Source organism: Mizuhopecten yessoensis, unplaced genomic scaffold (assembly GCF_002113885.1).
Source record: "Mizuhopecten yessoensis strain PY_sf001 unplaced genomic scaffold, ASM211388v2 scaffold4819, whole genome shotgun sequence".
Taxonomy (NCBI): domain Eukaryota; kingdom Metazoa; phylum Mollusca; class Bivalvia; order Pectinida; family Pectinidae; genus Mizuhopecten; species Mizuhopecten yessoensis.
The window spans coordinates 713,226-724,643 of NW_018405737.1; the positions used below are offsets into that span (position 1 = coordinate 713,226).

General features: G+C 36.7%; 1 protein-coding gene across 9 annotated transcripts in view; it reads left to right on the forward strand.

Moving 5' to 3' along the window:
• The window catches only part of LOC110449776 (prominin-1-A-like), a 57,330-nt gene that overhangs the window by 19,849 nt on the left and 26,063 nt on the right, over positions 1-11,418 (forward strand). For all 9 annotated transcript variants that reach the window (XR_002462900.1, XR_002462901.1, XM_021496849.1 and 6 more), the window contains exons 4-10: positions 461-669; positions 1,453-1,573; positions 4,449-4,515; positions 5,647-5,742; positions 6,650-6,849; positions 9,035-9,109; positions 9,356-9,419. Coding sequence is in view for 7 of the 9 variants with exons in the window: in XM_021496849.1 (XP_021352524.1) it covers positions 461-669; positions 1,453-1,573; positions 4,449-4,515; positions 5,647-5,742; positions 6,650-6,849; positions 9,035-9,109; positions 9,356-9,419 (832 nt within the window). In the remaining 2 variants the exon portion in view is untranslated. The remainder of the gene's footprint in view (positions 1-460; positions 670-1,452; positions 1,574-4,448; positions 4,516-5,646; positions 5,743-6,649; positions 6,850-9,034; positions 9,110-9,355; positions 9,420-11,418) is intronic.

Genomic DNA, 11,418 nt, shown 5'->3' on the forward strand with positions numbered 1-11,418 from the left:
CCAAAAGGCTCAGGATGTTGATATTTAGTTAGTAGCATATGCTGGGATCAAGGACTACTATGTTTGTTAAAGTGAATGACTTTGACTTATATTCAAGGTCACAGGGGTCAAATTTGTTTAAAATCTTTAAACAACCTCTTATGAATAACCATGGGTCCCAGGATGTTTATACTTTGCAAGTTGCATCCTGAGATGAAAGGCTATACAATGTGTTCAACATAATGACTTCGTTCGACTTTCAATCGCAGGGGTGAAATGTTTTAAAAAAAAATAACAGGGTCTTTTGAACGAATTTTAATCATAAAAACTGATATTTTGCCTGTAGCTTTATTTTAGATCACTTTTAAGGTTACAAGTGTGAGTTTAAAACCAGGTGAGCGATGCAGGCCCATTGGGCCTCTTGTCCTATTATAGTATCAGCTGTTAAATCAGTCATGGAGGTTTGGTTTTGTCCTTTCAGTATGCCTCTCAGTTTGCTGGGTACGTTGTGAGTATAGTGATAGGGTTCCTGTTCATCTTCCTATTCCCACTCATTGGATGCTGCTTCTGCTGCTGTCGGTGCTGCGGCTGCTGTGGAGGCAAAATGATACAGAAGCGCAAGGACACGGAGTCATCTTGTCGGCGGAAAGTTTACATTGTGTCTCTCTTCATAGTCATTGTTTTTATGGCGTAAGTTGTGATGTGGTTTTCTGTTTGGTACTTAGTGTGACATGCATGTCTTATTGAGAAAAGCTTCACGATATTAGTTTATGTCCTCGTTGTCATCATCTTTTTGATGCAAGATATCTAGGTAAATGTTGAAGAAATTCTGATGCATTATGAAAACATTTACAAATGTACGCTGTTGAGGCCTGTTGATCAAGCCATCACAAATATGGTTGCCCCACTATATATCCAGCCAGGATTTTATACTTATAGAACAAATCAATTCTGCCACTAGAGCTCTAAATGAAAGTGTATGAAGTCTTCTTTCTAGTTTTGATGTCATTTCATCATATGCCTTGTGTTGGATTTTGATTAACTGTTCAAATTTGATACAATGAAATATGTGGAACTGGTTGGCTAATTACGCTGAAAGACTGATCAGATTCAACAATACTTGTTATGATGCATCTTTGGGACAATTAAGGGGTTCTAATGTTGTATAAAAGAAATCCTAGCTGAGAGGTGGGGACCAACTGGATAAAATTAGCGGATTTCAGCCTGCAAAAGACTACTTCTTGTAAAGAGCTTGAATGATTTTAACCAACATTAACATTTTACATAAAGTTAGACAAGGGAATCAGATGTATTGAAAAAGAAGGCTGGTGAGGTAGGGGATGAGAGGCAGGCTTCAAAATCCACTTCTAAATGGCTGCCCTGTGGACTAAGTTCTTGTTCAATTTCTTTTACCATATCATTGATAATTGTTGACAGTTTTACACAGTGTTGTATTTTACTCAAACATTTTAGGTCTGGAATGGTTTGTGTGTACATTTCTAACGACCAGTTTACAAAGACTGTGGATACTATTGACACAAGTGTAGCCAACACTTTGGACGACTTGTTAACATTTGTCAACGCCACAATTGATGTAAGTAGCAAACAAGTCAGTATATATCTGTAACAGAAGTCAATGGAACAATATCAAACTTCTATTTGTTTTAACAGGACAACAGTTCCGTCACCACTCGTCTACAACACGTCCAACTACTAAAATTTCATCCCCTGACCACTATTTTAGGCACTATCCATCCTCTACCACTTTTTACAATCCCATTACCTCTCTTTTTTTCACCCCCTTATAACCCCTCTACAATTTTCACACCACTACTGCACAACTTCTGTTATGTGACCAGTAAGATTACCGGTAGGTATACCCCTCATCTCTTTTATCACCCCCACACTTATCCACAATCTCACACCATGTCTATACAGTTGTGGGACCGCACAACGCACCAAAAATAGCGTGCGCGCTCCGTGCGCACACCGTGCATACATCGTTCACACACCGTCCGCACATCGTCCACACAAGGTGCGCACAACTGTGCGATTTAGTAATCGTTCGCCCCGTTGTGCGCTTCTCTTTGCACAACTGTGCGATTTGGTATCATTTGTAGATCCAAATTACGGAATGACAAAAATATGGAAGGCTTGTATGCGATAATGTACACTGTGTATATATCTGTAATTTCTCATCACAATAATCAAGTTTATACAATTTCACAATGCGAGTTACACAGTATATATTACAGCGACCGTTAGGCTGTCAAGAATGGGTTTGGCTCCAAGGTAACAGAACAGGTAAATAACAATTGTATGAGTGTCTTGAGATTTACCTGACCAGTGACGGACACACAGAGCTGATATACGATACCGTTTGACCGTAATGTATAGTATTTGTTATTTGCATTCGTTTGCCTATAGCTCCCCTTCACCTGGATTTTCACACTCTGGCCTTACCCGGCGAGTTACGTAAGTGCCCCAGGCGGGGAGAAAACTATGGTACAGGTACATGTACAAAGTGGTTATGTTTACCTGTATAAGGGATTTTGTTGTAATTTTACATGTGTTGATTAAGTTTGTTTAAGATCACAGAAAACACAATTTCTAAGTATAAGAATGTATAGACAGAAAGATAAGTTTATAGATGTTGCTAGAATATAGAAACATACGTAAACATCAACCGTATACATTGTTAAGGCATTCCTCAATTTACACCAACCACGATTGTTATCGCATTACGTCCGTCCATCGTGCGCACAGATGTGCGCAAGCAATGATTGTCCAGCTTTTTATCGTTCGCCCATGGTGCACACACTGTTCTCACACCGTGCACACACCGCACATCGTGTAACGTTGTGTGATCCCACAACTGTACCTCTACTCCACCACTACTGAAACATTACTTGCCCTTCTACCTACACCCTATAATTCCTATACCATTCCTGTTATACCACTTCAAAAACCACTCCTCTATTACACTCTTTCATAATTCCCTTACTTCTCTTCAATTTTTAGCTCACCTGGCACGAAGTGCCAAGTGAGCTTATGCCGTGGCGCGGCGTCCGTCGTCCGTCCGTCGTCCGTCCGTCCGTCCTCGTCTGTCAACTTTTCCTTTAATTCTATTATCACTGACGGACTGCAGTAGCTGACTCAGATGAGTGGTTAAGGTGTCTGACCATCTATGATCACGAGCTGTGGGTTCGAAGTCTGCGTGAGGCAGTTATCAAGTACTCGCAACAGGTTTGTTGTGTTTGCTCCAGGTACTCTGGTTTTCCTTTACCACCAAAACCTGGTATGTCCTTAATTGACCATATTGCTGTTTATGTATAGGACATAAAGCACAAACAAACCAAAGTATTACCACTCCTATATCTCTAATGCTGTAACATATACTCGTCAAATACTGTAAGACCATTCATCCCTCCTATGATTCCTATTACCACACACGCAAGCACGCATACACTAAACACATGGAGGCATGTCCTTAAATGACCTAATTAGCTGTTAATAGGATGTTAAACAAAATTAAACCAATCATATTACTCCTACACCTTTCCTATATATATCACTTCTATCTCTCATTCCTGACATCGACCCTTACTGTTCGGTACCCTTCTCTACCATTATTCTACCATTCTATTTGAATTCCTAAACTAGATGCGCTTGTACTAGTTACCATTCCTTAGCCACTATTTATTCCCTACCATTGACCATCAACCTCCCCTCACTATTCATCTACCTCTACTTCTCTACCACTTCATTTCTACCACTGTTATATATATATTATTCGATCCTCTACCACCATTGGTATACTGCTACTTTTAGTACTCCACCACTCCCTATACCTATCCACTTCTCTCCTGTATCATCCTTCTGACAATATTTACCAATCTCTACCACTCATCAACTTCACCGGTCATCTACCTTTACTTCTCTACCACTGTTATATATATATATTCGATCCTCTACCAACGTACCATTGGTATACTGCTACATTTAGTACTCCACCACTCCCTATACCTATCCACTTCTCTCCTGTATCATCCTTTTGACAATATTTACCAGCCCCTACCACTCAATTTTGCGGGTTGATAAATAATTGAAAAAATGAAAGATAGAAATACTGAAATCAAGAATGTTTAGAAATTAAACAATTTGAGAAATTGTTTTACTAAAATTAGATCAAAACAAAGTTTTTTTGTAAAGCAATCCATGTTATTGCCTATATTGAGCTGTTTGTATAATTATGTAACACTGACTTATATTTTTAACATTTATATATATACATGTATAGAATATATTTTCTTGTTTGATGAAATATTTTGAGATGTTTTTTGTTGTAATTGCTTTTGTTTTTGTTTATTCTCACAAGATACAATTGATATATTTTAATTAGGTTTTGGCTGTACATAAAACAAACTGCTTTTGAAACATAATCTCATGTATGTCTCCTTTGATTTCAGCAAATAGAACTCCTAGTGCAAGACAATTTCAACTTTACAACGGACGTCGTCAAACGGGATTTAGATAGTAAGATCTCCACATACAAATAACACCACATAGAAATTAAACCAACTTGTACAAATCACCATCTCACATAAATCACACCATCTCATACAAATCACCATCTCACATAAATCACACCATCTCGTGTGAATCACCATCTCACATAAATCACACCATCTCGTGTGAATCACCATCTCACATAAATCACACCATCTCGTGCAAATCACCATCTCACATAAATCACACCATCTCGTGTGAATCACCATCTCACATAAATCACACCATCTCGTGTGAATCACCATCTTACATAAATCACACCATCTCGTGCAAATCACCATCTTACATAAATCACACCATCTCGTACAAATCACCATCGCATATAAATATCATTGTATGCATTCATGCTTTGTTCTTTAGGTTTTGTTTGCTCATAGACACAAAATCATCAGAGCTATTTCCTCCTATGAAAATCACCATCACATACAAATTGAATTATTTTAATATCGCAGCATTTCACATTATAATCAGATATCTCATATAAATTGCTATCCCACCCAGTCAATTCATCATCAATGTTTTCATTTACAAATTTTAAACATCCATGCAGATCTTACTATTGAATTGACTAAAAATCATACAGAAATATTGAAAATATTTCACTCGCCCTTCATGAAATTTTATTTTTTAGCTCATCAATTATATTAATATACCCCTGCATGAGTGTGAGCATAAGGTAAAGACAGGTTTAAGGGTGTAAGTTACATGTAGTTGGAAGTATAATTGTTTACTCAATATGTGTGTTAGCATTCCTTTATTTTACATGGTGTTCAATAAGGATCTTACTAAACATTGAAGCCAAAACTGAATATTTGTATTCACCTATTGTGAAATTGATATAATTTTTTGCACAAAATCACCAGGTTAAATTTTTTGTATATGTTCAGTGAAAGCTTGGCATAATTTATGCAATATGCATGCTAAGATGCTGATACAGTATATATATATTGCACAAAGGAGTTCATTGTGGATCTTAATATTGATTGAATGAAGCCAAAAATGATTTTTTTAGGTTGTATGATAAACATTTTTTTATATGAATCATGTTGATTTTGGAAAAATTGTTGATTTTTCCTGTGTTTTATTTCCCTTGTGTAGGTATAGGGTACCTGTTGGGTGTGCCTCTGCGGAACGCAATAGGTGTGGACTCTGGTCTGGATGCCTGTTTTGCCACCACCTATACACTGGTGGAATGTAAGTGTAACTGAACCATAAAATAGCTCCACTTACCCTTCATTGAGATCATAAAATAGCTCTTTACAGAGTCTTGCTTTCCTGTTCACTTACCCGAGTAAAAGTTTTAACAATGATTTATACAGATTTCATTTCAGAGGATTTCTTCGTATCCCCTGTATATATAGGTCTATAGATATATGTGAAATGGAGCAACAGGTGTGTGAAGCCTGTAAATATCCTCTCCTTACAATGACACCCTCGTCATATTTTTGTCATGATAGATACATGTTACTCTGGGACTTAAATATTACACATATTATGTTATTGATGTTATTTTGCAGACAAGATCGCAGACTACCAATTATCACAATTATTTAAACAGTTAGAGAGAACTGACACAAATATTGGTCAACTGGTCATAAATGAACTCGGATTACCACTGACCTAAAATTGTCCTTACTCTCACACTTAGTATATATATGCTTGGGCCGGACCATTCCCAACAGTTCAAAAGCAAACCTAGACTGTGACAGTATTTATACAAATTAGTACAGTAATAATCTCATAAAAAACATCTAGTATTTTATAAAAGTGTTTGTCTCTTTCTGAATCATTTCAATAAGTAAATAGTAACATGTATAAAATTGCATATTCTTTGGTATATAAATTTATAAAGATTTCCTGGGTCTTTAACATCCATTCCCAAAATATATTGAATTTTCCAACAGTGCAGTGGATAGTACACCATTTTAAAAAAGTGTACATGAAGGAAACCAAAAATTATTATTTCACTCTTCCAGATTTTTTGCAGTTCCATACACATCATTTTGAGATTTTATTACAGTATATACATTGATCTAGCTACTGAAATATCATTACGAATACATTGTATCAATGTTTTTGTTGTAATTTGACACCATTTCAGCGGCTAACAATGCTACAACAGACCTGCTGCAAGTGAACACATCAATGGCTGTTTTAAACTCGGCCTTTAGTGATTTGAGTACAGCTTTGTCAACTTTAAAAACAAGCCTTGATACTACATTGGCGAGCTGTGGAGCAATACAGACTACATGTAATGGTATTGATACAACTCCTCTCACTACCGAAATGGATGCAACAGCTGTAAGTTCATTAAATGAATATAACACATGATTATAGAAGAATCAGAACCTATTTAATACCTGTAATAATAATGTATCTGCAACTTTGCCTTTGCCAACCAGACCAATAAATAGCCTTGAAAACAGATCTACTGACAAATTCAATAGGTTTAAAAAAAATTACACTGTTTTATAAACAAGAAAGACACAATGAGAATGTTAATTTTATACTGTCATTTCACAGATGCCTATAGCTATATTTAGTACGTACACTGCCAAATTATTATCACAGGGAGGTAATATGCTACTACAAGAGTTGCTTCCCTTTAATTATCTGCTGATTTTATGGAAAAACTGAAATTAGCATCCTGTTCTGTTTTATACTGATCCTGGACCCTGAACATTGTGATATACTGTCCCTGGGCTAGGTGATGATGCAACAGGCTATGAAGTTGCCATCTTGCAGAAATAACATTCCTCATGAAAAGTTTTTTGGTAAACCAAATAATTTTACAGTAGTTGATTTATTGGTAGTACTAGAGTGTAGAGTTAGACTATCAAAATCCTTCTTGTCGTTCATAAATGATCTCATTAGTGGGCACTTGTCAATGCAATTACATTGTATAAGACAAAATTAACAAGAAGCATTCAACTGGAATGAGACTTTGCAGTTTGATAATACAGTAGACTAAGAATAATAAGACAAAAATGGTGATCTTTGGGACTTTTTCATCCATGATATTATCAAATGAAGATCTTGTCCAAAGGATAATTCTAGTCTTCTGCATCCTTTTTCTGCATTCATAATTTTTTCTTAAAACATACTGGAGAAAACTTTATCAGATCTGTCCTTTTTTCATCAGACTTAACAGATTTGTTCAAAGTAGGTTCATAATTGTAGAGGGCCTAAAAAAGGTGACAGATTTAAAAATAATTCTTCTGATGTTTGGTAGAGGTCTTACATCTGAATTTCATAATGATTGTTGTCCTTAATTAGGTTACTGAAGTAGATTCATATTTATTTCTGAATATCAGACCAAAAGAGAGGGTCACATGCTTGAGTCAAAGTTAATGTTACTGCTGTTGAATCCCTCATCATGAATACTTTCTTGAAAAGCCTTTTAAAATCTTCGTCGAAGTTATGGCAAGTACCTGTCACTTGAAAATTCATACAGTATATATATAGTCAAGTATGGTCAACACAGTGCATAGGAATGTGGAGTCCTATATTATATCTAAATTACTTTTTAGCCCACCATTATGATCATCTGATGGTGGGCTATTCAAATCACCTTGCGTCCGTGGTCCGTGGTCCATTGTCCGTCCTTAAACAATTCTTGTTATCGCTATTTCACAAGAAGAAGCTGAGGAATCTTTCAACATGGCCGACAGGCAGCCATCTTGGATTTTGATAGTGAAGTTTTTTATCGCTATTTCTCGGAATGTACCGGTGGGGTATTGCTCAAATTTTATATGTAGGTTCCCCTTGCTCCTTAGTTGTGCAGGGCAACTTTTGAGACTCATCAGATAAACAACATGGCCGACAGGCAGCTATCTTGGATTTTGATAGTGAGGGTTTGTTATCGCTAGTTTGCGGGAAGTACCTGAGGGATCTTTCTTAAATTTTATATGTAGGTTCCCCTTGGTCGCTAGTTGTGAAGGGCAACGTTTGAGACTGATCGGATAAATAACATGGCCGACAGGCAGTCATCTTGGATTTTGATAGTGAAGGTTTGTTATCCCTATTTCGCGGGAAGTACCTGAGGGAACTTTCTCAAATTTTATTTGTAGGTTCCCTTTTTTTTTCAAATGGATCATTTCTGGTGAAAAATGAAGCCACCCGTAGAGTTCAAGGTCAGCCAATAACTTCCTTTTCAGTCTCAGATCAGGCTGCTTAGCCCCTTAGCCTAATCATATTTGTGTTTTTCGACTTAAGTAAATATTCCTTGCTCTCCTTTTTTTAGAAATTATGGGAGATGGGAGAGGGTTTGTGTGTTTACAAATGAAACACTTCGTTTGGTTTTACTTAAAATTCACTCGTGTTTACTCACATTTACCATGAATCCTACCCAACTAATACGTACATGTATAGTAGCCTTTGCATTTCTGCCGCAACCTAAACATTTGATTGGTACAGTGTTCATTGAAAGGAAAGTACAAGTAATGATTTGATTGTAAACATAAGCTTCTTATTATTTTTTTTACAGCTGCCTGACATTTCCTCACAACTCACTAAAGCAACAGAAATTCAGGACTCCAACCTGACTGCAAAAGTTCTTGAAGTATGTATTTTTTGTGTAGCGATTGGACATTGTCAAACACAATTGGAGAAACTTGACATGTTTTATATCTATTAACTGACGTATGTGATTGTTGATCTGCCATATCTATTTAATATATTAATTTATTCACCCCTGAAGACACATTTGAACTCTTCTTTTTCAAAGGTTGGACTCATTCATTATGATATTTCAGGGGTGAATGAGTTAAGGATGTATTATAACAACAATTTTTATTGTTTTTGACAGGGTGAAGAGGGTTACTGGCAAATTCCTTGGACAGTTCATAATGAAACCAATAACACTATTGCTTGTAAGTGTGCTTGTTACAGTAGAATATGATTTTTAGCTCACCTGGCACGAAGTGCCAAGTGAGCTTATGCCGTGGTGCTTCGTCCGTCGTCCGTCCTTCGTCCGTCCGTCCGTCCTCGTCCGTCAACTTTTCCTTTTAACTTCTTCTGAAGAATGGACAGGCCTAGAGTCATGATATTTGGCTGAAAGCTTTGTTGGTAGGAGCCCTACAAAGTTTGAGAACGAAAATGCCCTTGACATGTTTTCAAGGTCACAGGGGTCAAATATGTCAAAAACTTCAAACGACTTCTTCTAAAGAACTAAAAGGTATAGAATCTTCATATTTGGCTGATGGCTTCCTGGGATGGAGCCCAACAAAGTTTGAGAATGAAAATTAGTTTGACCTACTTTCAAGGTCACAGGTGTTAAATATGTCAAAAACTTCAAACAACTTCTTCTGAAGAATTAAAAGGTATAGAATCTTCATATTTGGCTGATGTCTTCCTTGGATGGAGCCTAACAAAGTTTGAGAATGAAAATGATTTTGACCTACTTTCAAGGTCACAGGGGTCAAATATGTCAAAAACTTCAAACGACTTCTTCTAAAGAACTAAAAGGTATATAATCTTCATATTTGGCTGATGGCTTCCTTGGATAGAGCCAAACAAAGTTTGAGAATGAAAATGACCTTGACCTTCTTTCAAGTTCACAGGAGTCAAATGTTTCAGACACTTCAAACGACTTCTTCTAAAGAACTAAAAGGTATAAAATCTTTATATTTGGCTGGTGGCTTCCTGGGATAGCGACCAACAATGTTTGAGAATGAAAATTAGTTTGACCTACTTTCAAGGTCACAGGGGTCAAATATGTCAAAAACTTAAACGACTTTTTCTGAAGAATTAAAAGGTATAGAATCTTCATATTTGGCTGATGGCTTCCTTGGATGGAGCCCAACAAAGTTTGAGAATGAAAATTAGTTTGACCTACTTTCAAGGTCACAGGGGTCAAATATGTCAAAAACTTCAAACGACTTCTTCTGAAGAATTAAAAGGTATAGAATCTTCATATTTGGCTGATGGCTTCCTTGGATGGAGCCCAACAAAGTTTGAGAATGAAAATTACCTTGACCTTCTTTCAAGGTCACAGGGGTCAAATGTGTCAAACACTTCAAACGACTTCTTCTGAAGAACTGAAAGGTATATAATCTTTATATTTGGCTGGTGGCTTCCTGGGATAGAGCCCAACAAAGTTTGAGAATGAAAACTAGTTTGACCTACTTTCAAGGTCACAGGGGTCATATATGTCAAAAGCTTCAAATGACTTCTTCTGAAGAACTGAAAGGTATAGAATCTTTATTTTTGATTGATGGCTTCCTTGGATAGAGCCCGACAAAGTTTGAGAATGAAAATGACCTTGACCTTCTTTCAAGGTCACAGGAGTCAAATGTGTCAGACACTTCAAACGACTTCTTCTGAAGAACTGAAAGGTATATAATCTCTATATTTGGCTTGTAGCTTCCTAGGAAAGAGCCGAACAAAGTTTGAGAATGAAAATGACCTTGACCTTCTTTTAAGGTCACATGAGGCAGATATGTCAAACACTTTAAACGACTTCTTCTGAAGAACTGGTAGTTATAAAATCTTAATATTTGGCAGGTGGCTTCCTGGGAAAGAGCCAAACAAAGTTTGCGAATGAAAATGACCTTGACCTACTTTCAAGGTCACAGCGTTCAAATATGTCAAACAGTTCAAACAGCTTCTTGGAATCAAAATGCATAAAAAAAAATATAATATTTGGCTGGTGACTTCCCGGGATAGAGCTCACCAAAGTTTGCAAATGAAAATGACCTCAACCTACTTTAGAGGTCACAGAGGTCAACAACATTTTAATGGATTTGTTCTTGAGAACTAAAAGGAATGGATTCATAAGATTTGGCTGGTAGCTTTTTGGAATAGAGCTAACCAATTTGAGAAGGAAAATGACATTGACCTACTTACAAGATCACAGGGAAAAATATGTCA